Source organism: Nerophis ophidion, linkage group LG07, assembly GCF_033978795.1.
Source record: "Nerophis ophidion isolate RoL-2023_Sa linkage group LG07, RoL_Noph_v1.0, whole genome shotgun sequence".
Lineage (NCBI taxonomy): Eukaryota > Metazoa > Chordata > Actinopteri > Syngnathiformes > Syngnathidae > Nerophis > Nerophis ophidion.
Window position 1 is genome coordinate 35151724 of NC_084617.1, and position 19440 is coordinate 35171163.

At 38.0% G+C, this 19440-nt stretch overlaps 1 protein-coding gene across 14 annotated transcripts in view; it reads right to left on the reverse strand.

Moving 5' to 3' along the window:
* Positions 1-19440, reverse strand: part of LOC133556297 (potassium channel subfamily T member 1-like) — a 320711-nt gene that overhangs the window by 115903 nt on the left and 185368 nt on the right. For all 14 annotated transcript variants that reach the window (XM_061906103.1, XM_061906091.1, XM_061906090.1 and 11 more), the window contains one exon: positions 2680-2759. In XM_061906103.1, the coding sequence (XP_061762087.1) occupies positions 2680-2759 (80 nt within the window). The remainder of the gene's footprint in view (positions 1-2679; positions 2760-19440) is intronic.

The window sequence follows — 19440 nt, forward strand, 5'->3', positions numbered from 1 at the left end:
TTATTTCGAAAATCCTCGAAAAAATTGTTGCAGAGCAGCTAAATGAACACTTAGCGTCTAACAATCAATGTGAAACCTTTCAATCCGGTTTCAGGGCAAATCACTCTACGGAGACAGCGCTCGCAAAAATGCCTAATGATCTATTGCTAACGATAGATTCTGATGCGTCATCTATGTTGCTGCTCCTCGATCTTAGTGCTGCTTTTGATACCGTCGATCATAATATTTTATTAGAGCGTATCAAAACACGAATTGGTATTTTAGACTTAGCCCTGTCTTGGTTTAACTCTTATCTTACTGATAGGATGCTGTGTGTCTCCCATAACAATGTGACCTCGGACTACGTTAAGGTAACGTGTGGAGTTCCCCAGGGTTCGGTCCTTGGCCCTGCACTCTTCAGCATCTAAATGGTGCCGCTAGGTGACGTCATACGCAAATACGGTGTTAGCTTTCACTGTTATGCTGATGACACCCAACTCTACATGCCCCTAAAGCTGACCAACACGCCGGATTGTGGTCAGCTGGAGGCGTGTCTTAATGAAATTAAAAAATGGATGTCCGCCAACTTTTTGCAACTCAACGCCAAAAAAAACAGAAATGCTGATTATCGGTCCTGCTAGACACCGACCTCTATTTAATAATACAACTTTAACATTTGACAACCAAACAATTTAACAAGGCGACTCGGTAAAGAATCTGGGTATTATCTTCGACCCAATTCTCTCGTTTGAGTCACACATCCAAAGCATTACTAAAACAGCCTTCTTTCATCTCCGTAATATCGCTAAAATTCGCTCCATTTTGTCCACTAAAGACGCTGAGATCATAATCCATGCGTTTGTTACGTCTCGCCTCGATTACTGTAACGTATTATTTTCGGGTCTCCCCATGTCTAGCATTAAAAGATTACAGTTGGTACAAAATGCGGCTGCTAGACTTTTGACAAGAACAAGAAAGTTTGATCACATTACGGCTATACTGGCTCACCTGCACTGGCTTCCTGTGCACTTAAGATGTGACTTTAAGGTTTTACTACTTACGTATAAAATACTGCACGGTCTACCTCCATCCTATCTTGCCGATTGTATTGTACCATATGTCCCGGCAAGAAATCTGCGTTCAAAGGACTCCGGGTTATTAGTGATTCCCAAAGCCCGAAAAAACTCTGCGGGCTATAGAGCATTTTCCATTCGGGCTCCAGTACTCTGGAATGCCCTCCCGGTAACAGTTCGAGATGCTACCTCAGTCGAAGCATTTAAGTCTCATCTTAAAACTCATCTGTATACTCTAGCCTTTAAATAGACCCCCTTTGTAGACCAGTTGATCTGCCGTTTCTTTTCTTTTTCTCCTATGTCACCCCCTCCCTTGTAGAGGGGGTCCGGTCCGGCGGCCATGGATGAAGTACTGGCTGTCCAGAGTTGGGACCCAGGATGAACCGCTCGGCTGTGTATCAGTTGGGGACGTCTCTGCGCTGCTGATCTGCCTCCGCTTGGAATGGTTTCCTGCTGGCTCCACTATGGACGGGACTCTCTCTACTATATTCTACTACTGGATTCTCGCGGCTATGTTATATCCACTATGGATTGGACTTTCACAATATCATGTTAGATCCGCTCGACATAAGCGGTCGTCTCCAAGGTTTCTCATAGTCATCAATGTCGACGTCCCACTGGGGTGAGTTTTTCCTTGCCCTTATGTGGGGTCTACTGAGGATGTCGTTGTGGTTTGTGCAGCCCTTAGAGACACTTGTGATGTAGGGCTATATTTGTGATGTAGGGCTATATAAATAAACCTTGATTGATGATTGATTGATAATTATTGTTATTATTCATTATCTATAATATTATTTGTATTGGAATTTGTATTGATCCATTTGTAGGGTAATAATGTTCATTACCATTTCTGTGTTATTAATAGTTATTTCACAAACTGCTTCTTTGCTATCACTTTTACTATTATATTTTTACATATCCTATTTGCTGATGTTGTTCTGTTGCTGTTGTTGTCTCTCAGTCTTATCCCCCTTTTGTCCCCGCAATTTCCCCCTCCGTCTTCTTTTTTTTTTATCTTTCTATCCCCGCCAAATAATAATATAAATCCATTTAATAAAGTCATATACAAATAAGGCAACAAGAGAAGTATCCCGCACTTCTCTTTTGTAAAGTCAATGTGTACAGCAGATATGGGCATCCAACCCTCTACATAAAAAATATCATGTATAGCTGGACAGGACAGAAAAAAAAGGAAATAAAAAAAACTATAGAAAAAAATTATCAAAAACTGAGCATGTCGGCAACTGTCGAAGCATTCTGAGCATATCACTGCCAGTCTGCCCCGCAAAGAAGTCAAACGAGTCCAACATCGTCAGGATATATCCATGAAAATATGAAAAAGCTGCTGATGGTGTGTTTGACAAAGAAGCAGCTGGAAGGAGATACCGTAGAAGTACGTTTTCCAAGGTCTATGCTGTACATTATTATCATTGTATTGTTTTTCATACTACATCTTGCATATAAAAGTAGTAGTTTTCTTTTTAAAACAATTTTTTTGGGTTAGGGAAAGCAACAATTAAATGGAAGGCAACCTATTTTTCAACAGGTGACGTTGATTTGAGGGACGATTGTCCATCACAGGAGCTCGTAAATTGAGGAACTTTTGTGGGATTGGTTGTGTACTTACTTGACCTTTGGTTTTTGATGAAAAAAAGCTTCAGCCTCTCCTTGAAGGTGTTTTCGTTGACGTAGAACTCCACCTGCACCCTGTGGGAACAATCACATTGTTTACATCTAAGTCAAGCCAGTCAGTCCCAGAATGTAAAGTTTGCAAAATTTCACTTTCAATTCCCACTGCTTCCTGCCTTCTCCAGTTAGTCAAAAACAGACACAAAGGGTTTCCTACAATTAAATTACACACAAAGTTGGTGCCAGTGATAGTGCAGCTAAAGCCATTGTCCAAACAAAACAACTTAGTTGACTGTAAGGTCATTATGCTAGCAACACATAGCATTGTAAACAGGATCAATAGTCATTAGGGCTGTCAACCTTATCCCTGTAATAGCCAGTCAACAAAATGTATTTATTTATTTACAGACTAGGGTTGTACGGTATACCGTTATTACTATACTACCGTGATACTAAGGAATTATATTGCGTACTATCGACCCCAAAAGGGAATAAGCGGTAGAAAATGGATGGATGGACTATATCGCCTCAAAAAAGTACCGGTCCCTAATCCCCTAGTCATCATTTCATCGTGACATTGCTGGTTTTACGAGCACAGGAGCATGTTCGGCAGCACACAAGCACAGAATACTTACAAGCAGACACAGTGTGTAGACAGAAAAGGAAGAATGGATACATTTTGGTGTAAAAGGTAAAGATAAAGGTCAAGTTATAACACTGAAACACCCTCAGGAAGAGGTGCTTTGCGACATGGCTAGCTAGCTAGCAGCTAACATTCATCCATAGTGTTTTAGCTACTTCTACATCACTGATCCTGGCCTCCATGGCGACAAATAAAGTACGTCTCTTACAAGTATTGTTATCACTGGAGGACAAGGAATAGCTAAACATGCTACACTACACACCCTAGGAGGACACAATAGCTCACCGGCGTCACAATGTAAACAAATGCCATGGGTGGATCTACACCTGACATCCACTGTAGTGATTCCAAGTACAATAGAGTATTAAGTCAATACTACTATGATTACATCAATATTTTTTATCATCAGAAAATCGTTTTTCCTTTTTTTGAAATTCATATTATGTTTATAAAGTCAGGAAATACGTTCCTGGACACATGAAAACTTTGAATATGACCAATGTATGATACTGTAACTACTTGGTATCGTATCGATACCTAAATGTGTGGTATCATCCAAAACTAATGTAAAGTACAAAGAAGAAAAGAATAAGTGATTATTACATTTTAACAGAAGTGTAGATAGAACATATTAAAACAGAAAATAAACAGGTATTAACAGTAAATAAACAAGTAGATTAATTATCAATTTTTACAGTTTGTCCCTCATAATGTAGACAAAATAATAGGTAGATAAATGACACAATATGTTACTGCATACGTCAGCAGACTAAGTAGGAGTCTATGTTTGTTTACTTACTACTAAAAGACAAGTTGTCTAGTATGGTCACTATTTTATTTAAGGACTAAATTCCAATAATAAACATATTTTTCATGTACCCCAAGGTTTTTTGTTACAATAAAGACAATAATGACATTTTTTGTGGTCCCTTTTATTTAAAAATGTATCAAAGTATTGAAATACATTTTGATAGCGGTACCAAAATATTGGTATCGGTATCAACCCTAGCTGCTATACTGACATATTGAGCCAGTGAGCTGCTGCATCGCCTCTGAGTTGGTGAAAGTGAATTCCTCATTATAAATCATGCCTGCCACCTGTATGGTAGTGTGTTGTGGACATAAACCGAGATGTTGGGCGATCCAGACATTCAACTTAGACCTTAAAGGGGCAAGAAAAGACAAGAACATATGCTGGTTTGCGCAAACTTTATTGATGAACCTCCCTAATTAATAGATATTAACAGTAAATGAACAAGTAGATTAATGATCCATTTTTACAGTTCGTCCCTCATAATGTAGACAAAATAATAGGTAGATAAATGACACAATATGTTACTGCATATGTCAGCAGACTAATTAGGAGTCTTTGTTTGTTTACTTATTACCAAAAGACAAGTTGTCTAGTATGTTCACTGTTTTATTTAAGGACTAAATTACAATAATAAACATATGTTTCATGTACACTAAGATTTTTTGTTACAATAAAGACAATAATATAATATTTTGAGGCCCCTTTATTTAGAAAAGTAACGAAAAGTATCAAATACATTTTTTGGTACGGGTATCAACGATATTGGGACAACACTTTTACTGACATACATTTGTATGGCATTATTGTTTCTTTCATTCATATCAGAGTCGGTTCAGCAAAAATAAATTAAATTAAAAAACTATAATTTACGGGGGATATTGATTTTTGAAATAGGTAAAGTAAGAAGGAATATAAAACACAAATGTAATTAAGTTTTAGGAGTTAAATGGTGGCACAAGCTCAGTGATGAGCTGAAGACATGTAGTTCTTTGTTCAGGTATAGGAAAACATTGAAAGGTGAAATAATTCAAAATGATAAAATATAGTAACAATTACTTTCATCCCATTGATTTTTTTTTTTTTACTTTGATGTTCCAGGCAGTCTTATTTTCAGTGAATGTTTAGGATAGGCAAATACAGAAGCTTTGGCTTCAGCCTATTTCTTTTTCGCTCATTCGTTTTCTTTTCTTGTACAATCTGTGCTGTTAAATTGGTCACATAAAATGGTTGATTATATGACCGAAATACACTTATTTCATTAATTCATTCAAAAAGGTCATCCCTAGAAGCACACATTTTATGGACAGTTCAAATATACATCATCATATAATAGACTGAATACAATTCATTTCCAAACCAAATAGCCATTGACAATTTCATACCAACCTACAAACAGGTTGACATTTATAAAAAAAATAATCTTTAAATCCACAAAATTAGTCTCAATATCCTGTTATTCAGATTGTGATTAAAGACAAACTCATCATGCATACAGAGCTCAAGACCAAAACGATGCCACACATTTAAAAATGTGTAAAGAATGGGATTCTTACTGTATTTTTCTGACTATAAATCGCAGTTTTTTTTCATAGTTTGGCCGGGGGTGCAACATATACTTCGGAGCGACTTATGTGTGAAATTATTAACACATAACCTTAAAATATCAATTTAAAAATATTTATCTCATCTGCGGAAGAGACAAATAAAATGTCAGCAATCGTCACACACACGTCAACCAATAAGAATTCGGCGGGGGAGGGTCATGGCAAAGGTGCATTGTGGGTCATGGGATGCTAACTGCTATATGCTAATGCCATAGCTATTAAAATGGATCATTTCATCATTGGCGGTAACTTATAAAAACTGAGAAGGGCTGAACAAAAATGGCCCCGAAAAGGAAATCATGTACTGCAGATGACAAGCTGGATGTAGTGAAATATGCAGCAGAAAGCAACAAGAGGAAGCGGCGCATACCTTTGGAGTTGGCAGAGTTGTTTAGAAACGACATCGAGGAAGAAGATTTCATGGGATTTATCGATTAGGAGTGACGGATTGTTTGGTAAACGTATAGCATGTTCTATATGTCATAGTTATTTGAATGACTCTTACCATAATATGTTAGGTTAACATAGCAGGCACCTTCTCAGTTGGTTATTTATGTGTCATATAACGTACACTTATTCAGCCTGTTGTTCACTATTCTTTATTTATTTTAAATTGCCTTTTAAATGTCTATTCTTGGTGTTGGGTTTTATCAAATAAATTTCCCCCAAAAATGCGACTTATACTCCAGTGCGACTAATATATGTTTTTTTCCTTCTTTATTATGCATTTTCGGCCCGTGCGACGTATACTCCGGAGCGACTTATATTTCGAAAATACGGTATTAAAAATGTTGTGAATAACGCGTGACCCTCCATCCATATGATGTTGAGCCACAGTGATTGAATGAATGCAAGCATTAATGAAATGAGCTTCAAAGCTGGGGCAGATGTAACTTCTGACTTTTTTCAACAGAAATCTCTTAATGGGTGGCAACAGCTTTCATTTGGTCACAGATTAGTTTAGTGGCGAGTGAGAGGGTGCAGGAAATCATCTTTGACTGTGATGAAGACAGAGTCATTGTGCTAACCAGGTTTCACACCACGCTGGGCTGGTTTTTCTTCTTATTCATGACTGGTAGGTTGGTTTCTGAAGTGAAAAATAGCAAACGAGCGAGTGTGTCAACGTCTTTGTGTGTCTGTAAAAGTGTTTCTTTCATTTCGTGTTGAGCTGTTTAAAACTAACCTTTGCATAAAGCGGACAAATAGTTCAGTCTCGAGTTGATGGATTTATAAAAATACGAAAAAAAGAACAATAGTGTCACAGTGGCTTACACTTGCATCGCATCTCATAAGCTTGACAACACACTGTGTCCAATGTTTTCACAAAGATAAAATAAGTCATATTTTTGGTACATTTAATAGTTAAAACAAATTTACATTCTTGCAATCAGTTGATAAAACATTGTCCTTTACAATTATAAAAGCTTTTTACAAAAATCTACTACTCTGCTAGCATGTCAACAGACTGGGGTAGATCCTGCTGAAATCCTATGAATTGAATGAATACAGAATCCTTTTGAATCGGGGAAAAATCATTTTTGAATCGAGAATCGTGTTGAATTGAAAAAAAAAAAGATTTTGAAACGAATCGTGACCCCAAGAATCGATATTGAATCGAATCGTGGGACACAGCCCTACAAAGCGTGGGATGCAGTGGTGTAAAGCAGTGGTCCCCAACCTTTTTGTATCCGCGGACCGGTCAACGCTTAATAATTTGGCCCGCGGCCCGGGGGGGGGCTGTCCTTTTTTTTTGTTCTTCTTTGTCATGAAAAAGGGACGTTTTTGTCATGAAAAAGGGAGTTTTTTGTGGTTGGTGCAGTATTTGTAAGTGTATATTGTGTTTTTATGTTGATTTAATAAAAAATATATATATATATATATATATATATATATTTTTTTAATTTTTATAAAAAAAATTCTGCGGCCCGGTACCAATTGGGCCACGGCCCGGTACGGCCCGGTGGTTGGGGACCACCGGTGTAAAGTACATCGCCACTGGACTCTAGAGCAGTGGTTCTCAAATGGAGGTACGCGTACCCCTGGGGGTACTTGAAGGTATGACAAGGGGTACGTGAGATTTTTTAAAAATATTCTAGAAATAGCAACAATTCAAAAATCCTTTATAAATATATTTATTGAATAATACTTCAACAAAATATGAATGTAAGTTCATAAACTGTTAAAAGAAATGCAACAATGCAATATTCAGTGTTGACAGCTAGATTTGTGGACATGTTCCATAAATATTGATGTTAAAGATTTATTTTTTGTGAAGAAATGTTTAGAATGAAGTTGATGAATCCAGATGGATCTCTATTACAATCCCCAAAGAGGGCACTTTAAGTTGATGATTACTTCTATGTGTAGAAATCTTTATTTATAATTGAATCACTTGTTTATTTTTCAACAAGTTTTTTTTGTTTTTTTAAATTTTTTTTTCCAAATAGTTCAAGAAAGACCACTACAAATGAGCAATATTTTGCACTGTTATACAATTTAATAAATCAGAAACTGATGACATAGTGCTGTATTTTACTTCTTTATCTCTTTTTTTCAACCAAAAATGCTTTGCTCTGGTTAGGGGGTACTTGAATTAAAAAAATGTTCACAGGGGGTACATCATTGAAAAAAGTCTGAGAACCACTGCTCTAGAGCAATGGAGATGTTTTCTGTGGCGTGATGAATTACCATTTTCCATCTGGGATTGAAGGTTGCCAGGAGAACGCTACATTTCGGACTGCATTGTGCCGAGTGTGAAATTTGTTGGAGGAAGAATTATGGTGTTAATATCTGCTTATTTTCTGTTTTAACATGTTCAATCTACACTTCTGTTAAAATGTAATAATCACTTATTCTTCTCTCCTTTGATACTTTGCAATAGTTTTGGATGATACCTCCCGTTTAAGTATCGATCTGATACCAAGTAGTTACAGGATCATACATTTGTCATATTCAAAGTCCTCATGTGTCCAGGAAAATATTTACTGACTTTATAAACATAATATGAAGTTTAAAAAAAAAGGAAAAAAGATTTTGTGATGATAAAAAATATCGATGCAATCATATTAGTATCGACTAAATAAGCTCTTGTACTTGGTATCATTACAGGTGTTGTCAGGTGTAGATCCACCCATGGCGTTTGTTTACATTGTGATGCCGGTGAGCTAAGTGTATCCTCCTAGGGTGTGTAGAAAGCATGTTTAGCTATTCCTTGTCCTCCAGTGATAATGTTACGTATAAGAAACTTACTTTGTCGCTATGGAGGCCATGATTGGTAAAATAAAACACTATGTACTGCGGATGTCTTATACCACGTCTTCCTGAGGGTGCTTCAGTGTTATAACTTCACCTTTATCTTTACTTTCTACACCAAAATGCGTCCATTCTCCCTTTTTTTGTCTACACACTGTGTCTGCTTGTAAGTACTCTGTGTGTATGCGCTGCCGAACCTGCTCCTCTGCTCGTAAAACCAGCAATGTCATGACGTGACGACGCGCTTTCATGCCCAGGAACCGGTACTTTTCAAACATAGTATAGTACCCTTTTTGATTCATTAGTATACTATACCAGTAGCGGTATATTGTACAACCCTAATAGGGACTATATGACCACTTGAGCTGGGATGATGGAGATGATGATGATGAGGTAGATGAAAGCATGGCAGCTCCTGTGGTGTCCTCATGAACATTGAGGGAGTTATTGAAGGAGCTGACAAGATGAAGACAGCAAACAAGAGTGCTGTGGAGGAGATGAGTGAGCGTACGGGACATAATAATAATAGGAAGAAGAAACGCAGCATGGCTGTGATCACCCCCACCCCACATCCTATTGGCCGTGTCGCCATGGATACAGCTTCCAGGGCAGGAAATGCGTGTCTGTGTGCTTTCAAAACAAGGAATTAACAGGGGTCTGACATGTGCTACCCACAGTCACTCAAACACACCATCACATGATCTACTGGCATGGTGATGATCCATATGGTCCAGGCGGTCCCGGGTAAAAGCATGTTAACCTCGCTTGGAAAACAGTGGTGAGGACAATCTTAGACACACTTCAAATTGAAATGTGACTCCAAAATAAACTCCGGTCTAATAATAATGACTGTGATGTCATGCTTTGTTTGAACAGGCTTGTGTTTGTCTGTGTGGGCGAGGGCGATTAGAGTAGTAACACACTAGTGCTTTATGTATTTTTGTGACAGGGACAGTACATTGAAACATTGCTACCCATACGTAACCCATGTCAAAGTCAAATCCTGTTCAAAAGTGTACATACACTTGTAAAGAACATAATGTCATAGCTGTCTAGAATTTAAAATCATTTCTACGTTTGTACAACCCTATTTTTGTGTGATGGAGTGGTTGGAGCACATGTTGGTCACAAAAAACATTCATGAAGTTTTCTTCTTTTATGAATGTATTTTGGGTCTACTGAAAATGTGAGCAAATCTGCTGGGTCAAAAGTATACATACAGCAATGTTAATATTTGCTTACATGTCCCTTGGCGGGCAGCACGGTGGAAGAGAGGAGTTAGTGCGTCTGTCTCACAATACGAAAGTCCTGAGTAGTCGTGGGTTCAATCCCGGGCTCGGGATCTTTCTGTGCGGAGTTTGCATGTTCTCCCCGTGAATGCGTGGGTTCCCTCCGGGTACTCCGGCTTCCTCCCACTTCCAAAGACATGCACCTGGGGATAGGTTGATTGGCAACACTAAATGGTCCCTAGTGTGTGAATGTGAGTGTGAATGTTGTCTGTCTATCTGTGTTGGCCTTGCAATGAGGTGGCGACTTGTCCGGGGTGTACCCCGCCTTCCCGATTGTAGCTGAGAAAGGCACCAGCGCCCCCTGCAACCCCAAAAGGAATAAGCGGTAGAAAATGGATGGATGGATGTCCCTTGGCAAGTTTCACTGCAATAAGATGCTTTTGGTAGCCATCCACAAGCTTGTGCTTGACCACTCCTCTTGACAAAATTGGTGGAGTTTAGCTAAATGTGTTGGTTTTCTGACATGGACTTGTTTCTTCGGCATTGTCCACACGTTTAAGTCAGAGCTTTGGGAAGGCCATTTAAAAACCCTCATTCTAGCCTGATTTAGCCATTCCTTTACCACTTTTTACATGTGTTTGGGGTCATTGTCCTGTTGGAACACCCAACTGTGCCCAAGACCCAACCTGAAGAATTTGGAGGTAATCCTCCTTTTTTACTGTCCCATTTAAAGCACCAGTTCCATTGGCAGCAAAACAGGCCCAGAGCATAATACTACCACCACCATGCTTGACGGTAGATGTGGTGTTCCTGGGATTAAAGGCCTCACCTTTTCTCCTCCAATCATATTGCTGGGTATTGTGGCCAAACAGCTCCATTTTTGTTTCATCTGACATCACATGGACAAAAATAACACTTCTGGAGGAAAATTCTGTGGTCTGATGAATAATAATAAATTCATAAAAGAAGCAAACTTCCTAAATGTTTTTTGTGACCAACAAGTATGTGCTCCAATCACTCTATCACAAAAAATAAAAGTTGTAGAAATGATTGGAAACTCAAGACAGCCATGACATTATGTTCTTTACATGTGTATGTAAACTTTTGACCGCGACTGTATCTTATTACATAAATATCTGCATGTCACCTTGACCTACTGTTTCACAGCAAGTCACCCATCAAACTGTTGGTAGAACACATAATAGTCATCATTGGGGCAAAGCCAACCATGTTTGAAGGAAAAACTGGCAATGAGTTCTGTTCCTGAGAATAATACATCATGTGGGATATAGAGAACATACTTCATTTATTGTATCAGAAATATTGAAATTCAACGATTTGGTGCATTTGCAAACAGCTAAAGTTATGTCCAAAGTAGGGTTGTACAGTATACCGGTACTAGTATAGTATTGCGGTACTAATGAATCAAAAGTAGGTACTATACGCTGTTTGAAAAGTACCAATTCGCCATATTTTTTTTTACAGGCATGACGGCGGGTCGTCACGCGGTGACATTGCTGGTTTTACCAGCAGAGGAGCATGTTCGGCAGCGCGCACACACAGAGTACTACAAGCAGACACAGTGTGTAGACAGAAAAGGGAGAATGGACGCATTTTGGTGTAGAAAGTAAAGATAAAGGTGAAGTTATAACACTGAAACACCCTCAGGAAGAGGTGCTTTAAGACATGGCTCGCTAGTTAGCGGCTAACATCCATCCACAGTGTTTTAGCTATTTCTATATCACTAATCCTGGTCTCAATGGTGACAAAAAAAGTAAGTTTCTTACCAGTAATATTATCACTGGAGGATGAGGAATCGCAAACATGCTTCACTACACACCCTAGGAGGATACAATAGCTCACCGGCGTCACAATGTAAACAAATGCCATGGGTGGATCTACATCTGACATCCACTGTAATGATACCAAGTACAAGAGCGTATATAGTCGATACTAATATGACTACATCTATATTTTTTAGCGTCACAAAATATTTTGTCCTTTTTTTTTATTTTTTAAACTCATATTATGTTTATAAACTCAGTAAATTCGTCCCTGGACACATGAGAAAATATGACCAATGTATGATCCTGTAACTACTTGGTATCGCATCGATACTTACATGTGTGGTATCATCCAAAACTATTGTAAAGTATCAAAGAAGAGCAGAATAAGTGATTATTACATTTTAACAGAAGTGTAGATAGAACATGTTAAAACAGAAAATAAGCAGATATTAACAGTAAATGAACAAGTAGATGAATAATCAATTTTTACAGTTTGTCCCTCTTAGGGTTGACAAAATAATAGAATGATAAATGACACAATATGTTACTGCATACGTCAGCAGATTACTGGTACCAGTACCAAAATATTGGTATCAACACAACCCTAGTACAAGGCAAACTATAACCTGCTAGCCAAGAATGTACAACAATTCTTCTCAAAAAGAGGAAAAATTAAACCTTAGAGGGAAATGTAATTTAAAGCATGGGTAGGCTCGTACGACACTTAAAACCTTCAGTATATCAGTATGTGGAATTAAATTATGGAATGGATTAAGCAAATAAATGATAAAAAGCAGCAATATGATTAAGTTTAAGAGACTGTTCAAACTACAAGTGTTCACTAAGTACACACAACAAGAATGATGAAGAACTTTATTAACATTAAATATTATTTGTGTTTAATATTCATTTACCTACGATGGTGTACTATTTATTTATTCACTGTTCTGTTACAGAGAACAAGGAAGTGGGATAAAACTGCTATGGTATGACAAGGGGTAGGATTAAATAAGCGCTGCTTCTTCCTACTCCTTTTCGGACGTGTCGTAATGAAACAAGTGGAAATATGTGACGCATCATGTTGTATCGTATGCATGTTCCACATAAACTGAACTGAACTGAGTGAGTTTCAGTGTGGGTCCAAACCACAGATGTCAAAGTCAAGGGCTGAGGGCCACTTCAATGTCTTTAAATTCATGTTCGTCAAAGTACTTAATATTTTCCAACTAAATGTATTTGTTTTGAGAGAAAAAAATACACATACTGTATTTGCATATCTTTTTTTACTTTGATATCATCTACCAATGCAACACATATATTACCGTACATTCAATAAAATGCATAACAATTTAAATATATACTTTTCCTGACTATAGGGCGCACCGGTATATAAGCCGCACCCACAAACTTTTAGAAGTCATAAATATGTTCCATATATTAGCCGCACAGGATAAGTCGCATATGAAATTAGTTATTTATACAGAAATATTTTCTAAATGTCTATTTACATACTTTAATTGTTACTAAACGCTGTCTGTAACACGACAGTAAAACGACTGATAAAACAAAACAGAAGTCATGGTCATGTACCCACTAGCTGTGGAAGCTAGCTCTCCAATCTGCTAAACAGACTCAATAAATTCGTTATGACTTGGGCTGCGAATCTTTGGGTGTCCCACGATTCCATTCAATATCGATTCTTGGGTCACGATTCGATAATATATCGATTTTTTCGATTCAACGCGATTCTCGATTCAAAAATGATATTTTTCCGATACAAGACAATTCTGTATTCATTCAATACATAGGATTTCAGCAGGATCTACCCCAGTCTGCTGACATGCTAGCAGAGTAGTAGATTTTAAAAAAAAGCTTTTATAATTGTAAAGGACAGTGTTTTATGAACTGATTGCAATAATCTAAATTTGTTTTAACTAGTAAACAAACCAAAAATATGACTTATTTTATCTTTGTGAAAACATTGGACACAGTGTGTTGTCAAGCTTATGAGATGCGATGCAAGTGTAAGCCACTGTCACACTATTGTTCTTTTTTTTATTTTTATAAATGTCTAATGATAATGTCAATGAGGGATTTTTAATCACTGCTATGCTGAAATTATAACCAATATTGATACTATTGTTGATAATATTCATTTTTGTTTCACTACTTTTGGTTTGTTCTGTGTCGTGTTTGTGTCTCCTCTCAATTGCTCTGTTTATTGCAGTTCTGAGTGTTGCTGGGTCAGGTTTTGGAATTGGATTGCATTGTTATTATATTGCTGTGTATTGTTTTGTTGGATTGATAAAAAAATAAAAAAATACCAAAATTATCGATGAGAATCGATTCTGAATCGCACAACGTGAGAATCGCGATTCGTATTCGAATCGATTTTTTCCCACGCCCCTAGTGATGATGTTTTGGTGAATTTGTAAACTGGAAACAATACACAGAGAAGAACTTTGAAAGTTAATAATACTAACACAGACACTCGTAGAGGTGTTCGCATATTAGTCCATGCTAATGACGCTAGCTTCATTACATTCCAATAGCACGTACAAATATGCATGAGCACACTCCCACAGACATCACACATGGGACGGTTCAGTAAGTAAGAATTGTTTTAGTTAAATTGTAAAACTTACAAACGTTTCTTGGAGTGATGAATGAAGAATCCATATGAGTAGTAACGCTATGGACAACTACAAGACGGAGCGGCACTTTTACTTCCGGTTAAAAAGCTCTGAACACAAGGGTACTTGTCCAAAAGATGGCGCCATAGCACAAATAACACACTTTTGCTTGTTTTTATAATATCTACATTATGGTCGTCAGCAAAGCAAAAACATAAATTAGCCGCACTGTTTTATAAGCCGCAAAGTTCAAAATGTAGGAAAAAGTAGTGTCTCACAGTCCGGAGTTTACGGTTAATGTCTACTTGACTTGTATCAGCCATTAAAGTGTGCTCTATAGCAGTGGTTCTCAACTTTTTTTCAGTTATGTACCCCCTGTGAACATTTTTTTAATTCAAGTACCCCCTAATCAGAGCAAAGCATTTTTGGTTAAAAAACTGAGATAAAGAAGTAAAAAACAGCACTATGTCATCAGTTTCTGATTTATTAAATTGTATTGCAGTGCAAAATATTGCTCATTTGTAGTGGTCTTTCTTGAACTATTTGGAAAAAATATATATAAAAGACTAAAAATTTGTTGAAAAATAAACACTTTATTCAATTATAAATAAAGATTTCTACACATAGAAGTAATCATCAACTTAAAGTGGCCTCTTTGGGGATTGTAATAGAGATCCATCTGGATTCATGAACTTAATTCTAAGCATTTCTTCACAAAAAAACAAATCTTTAACATCAATATTTATGGAACATGTCCACAAAAAATCTAGCTGTCAACACTGAATATTAAATTGTTGTATTTTTTTCACAGTTTATGAACTTACATTCATATTTTGTTGAAGTATTATTAAATAAATATATTTATAAAGGATTTTTAAATTGTTGCTATTTTTAGAATATGTTTTTTTAAATTTCACGTACCCCTTGGCATACCTTCAAGTACCCCCAGGGGTATGCGCACCCCCATTTGAGAACCACTGCTCTATAGCAATGACAATAGGTTGTTTGGTATAAAAACTGGCAGCTCACTTTCCAGAATTTTACCATAAAAAACTAACATTTAACGGTAAAATTCTGGCAAGGGAGGTGGCAAAAACAATATTTTTTCCTTTTGAATATACATAGAAATATGATTCAGTACAAGTGGCCTTCTATGAAGTGATATCCATCCATCTATCCATCTTCTTCCGCTTATCCGAGGTTGGGTCGCGGGGGCAGCAGCCTAAGCAGGAATCATAGCTAATACACAACTGGGTCACCAGGACGGTACACAAGAAGGACATGTAAAGTTGAGTCATGAAAACATGAATAAAATAAGAACTGTTTACACAAAAAGGGAGGTTGCTATGGCGGGAGAGAGGCCGGCTTATTGGGAGAAGGAAGTCTCTTTCATCGATGGAATACTAGATCTGCTGTCACGATCCGTGACTCGGATCGTTTATGGTTTTGCCCTTTTTATATGTCTTTGTTCATGTTTTGTTTCTGGACTCCGCACGGGCTCCTGTCACACACCTGTTTCTAATAATTATTTGTGTGTTTAAGCCCACCTGATTCCTTAGTTCGTCCTCGGTCCATTGTTTGCTTTTCGCAACACGTCACGGTTTGTATTTTGTATCATAGATTATTTTGTGCTAAGTTCCGCCTTAGCTTCACGTGCGTTCGGCACGTCGTTTAGTTTTACTTCTGTTTCCTGCTAAGTTTTAGCATTAGCTTCCCGTGCGTTGGCACCCGCTTTGTTTTTTCCCCCTTTTGCACCAGTGTTCTTTTGTTTTATTATATTAAAACTTGTTCCTACCTGCAATCCTGCTGACTGGTCGTGTGTGCATCCACGAAGTGGCAAGTCCGCGCAGCAAGTGCGCCGCGAAGCGTGACAGAAGTAAAACTAAACGACGTGCCGAATGCACGGGAAGCTAAGGCGGAACTTAGCACAAAATAATCTATGATACAAAATACAAACCGTGACGTGTTGCGAAAAGCAAACAATGGACCGAGGAGGAACTAAGGAATCAGGTGGGCTTGAATACACAAATAATTATTAGAAACAGGTGTGTAACAGGAGCCCGTGCGGAGGAACACAATACGTTGCCATGGTGACTAACACAAACAAGGAAGTGCTCAAACAAGGATCGGCAGAGTCCAGAAACAAAACATGAACAAAGACATATACAAAGGGCAAAACCATAAACGATCCGAGTCACGGATCGTGACATCTGCAGCCCTATAGAGAACGTCATGAAAGCAGGAAATCCTTAATTTTGAACTTTTGTCTTGATTTGCAGCAACATTCAAATCAATATTTCTCGATATACCATATTTTCCAGACCATAGGGCGCATCGGATTATAAAACACCTTAAAGGTGTCTTATTATTTTTTATTTGTTTTCTAAATGGAGCGTGCAAGGACGGGAATGGAAGAAGTGTCAAACGATAGCACTAACTGTTTTGATGACATTCAGACTACTTCAATCAATACCGAATCAGCATCTCCTCATCCGGAAACAACAAAACCGTCCGAGCGGAACTCTCTAATAACTAAAGTTCCTTGGGTGATAAACTCACTCCACCGGTATGTTTTAGTGCTGTCATGGCGAGTTTACTGACGGATAGAACTTTACACTACTTTATATTATAAATGGCAACAGTGGAGGATGAATGTCACATTACAAGAAGATAGAGAAAAAGAAGAAGCTTATTGACTACAGTGTTGACACGGACTACAAAGGCAGACCTGCTCACATTTTAGGACTTATGCAGCTCTCAAATACAGATCAGCAGGTACCACAAGGTAAGAAAAGTTGCTTTTTCATAATATTGTGAAACTGTCAGGTTCTCCCCTGACAATTTGGGTATGTTTTAGTTTTTTCCTCTGCATTTGTCTGTTTCCTCTGTGTTTAGTATCTCCCGTCTTTAGTTCCTGTCTAGTGCTCTTATTTTGTCAGCTTCCTGTCTTGTTCCCTGAGTGCTGTGTTCCTCCTCAGCTGCGGCTGATTGGCACCTGGCCACACCTCTTGGCAATCAGCCCGCTCCTATTTGTACCTGCTTTGTCTTGTGTCAGTTGCTGGATCATTGTATTGTATTGTCATTTGGACTTGTCGTTGCCATATGTTGCTCTTTTCGTGTCGATGTGATTCTTTTCAGCTATTACCTGTCGTGCTACATTTTGTCCTGGTCGTCGTAGAGGTAAGCTGTTCTTGTTAGCCATTAGTTATTTCTAGTTTTTCTGTTTGCTATCCACTAGCTTCCGTGCTAAAGTTCCTTTTTGTTTTTCTAGCTTCCAGTGCTAGCTCCCTTAGTTTGTTATTCCGCCCACGTGCGTGCTTTTTGTTTGTTCTTGTTTAGTTTTAATTAAATCATGTTGCATATTCTATGCCTGCCTCCGTCTCTGCATCTTGGGGTTCGTCAACAACAAATAACTCGGACAGAAACAAAGCGCCATATTATATGTCTGCTAATGGGTGCCATTTTGCGGTCCTTAAACACACACCATAGTAATACTTGTATCTCTGACTATGGTAGCCGTAATGCGTCGACAATCTATCAAGCGGTGCGGCTTCAAAGTCCTACTAAAACATTTTGACAGATTTTTGAGCGCCGTGTGTAATTTTCTTTATTTTCAATGGAATATTTAAAGTGTTGGTGTTGTTAACTGGCGTCATATTGCAGTCTACACGTATCTCTGATGTGTGACTGCCATCTACTGGTCACACTTACCATTACACCATGTAAGAAATAAAATAGCTTCAAGGTCGGTAAGCACAACCAAAATTATGCCGTACATTAGGCGCACCAGGTTATAAGGTGCACTGTTGAGTTTTGAGAAAAAATAGGGTAGACTAATTAGATCTTTGGACACCTCACGATTCAATTACAATTCAGAGGCTAAGACTTGATTATTTATACATCAATAATTATATTGGGGTATTTTTGGTCATATCTGTAATGTTAATATAGAATACAATATACTGTATTTCCTTGAATTGCCGCCGGGGCGCCAATTCATTTAAAACCTCTTCTCACTCCTATTCCCGTTGGGGTGGCGGGGGGCGCTGGTGCCTATTTCAGCTACAATTGGGCGGAAGGCGAGGTACACCCTGGACAAGTCGCTACCTCATCACAGGACCAACACAGATAGACGGACAACATTCACACTCACATTCACACATTAGGGCCAATTTTGTGTTGCCAATCAACCTATTCCCAGGTGCATGTCTTTGGAAGTGGGAACCCACGCAGTAGTAACACTAAATGAGTTCAAAGTTCTTGACTTCTGACTCAAAGTATTTGAGTACATGAATATAAAACCTTTTGCAAGCAAGTTGTTGCTGTCAGATGAAAAACATTTTTTTTTCTCCTTCAAATGGAGGCTTGCAGATTGCAATTCACCAAATATAGACTCAATTATTTTACCTTCAGGAATGTCAGATGACTGATGGGATCCAAAGGTTTATATCATACTTACATACTTTATATTATACTTGTCTAATTTTTTCACTTCACCTAAGCACACCACTGTGCAAGTACCAATGACACAAGGTATAAAACTAGGCTGATCACTCCCATGCTCCTACTTTATATCCCTGAGCTGCCATCTATCTCTTTGAAATGTCACTTAAAGACTCACTGGTTCAGACACGTAATTGCTCTAAGTGTTTTTGGATATGTGGTTCATCTTAAAGGGGTCAGATTAAGATTTGTTCTCAGTATGTGCAACACTTCTTGTGGTCTACATTACATGTCATGATGGTTCTTTGGTCCAAATGTTGCATAAATGATGTTTTACAGACCATCTTCAAGTTG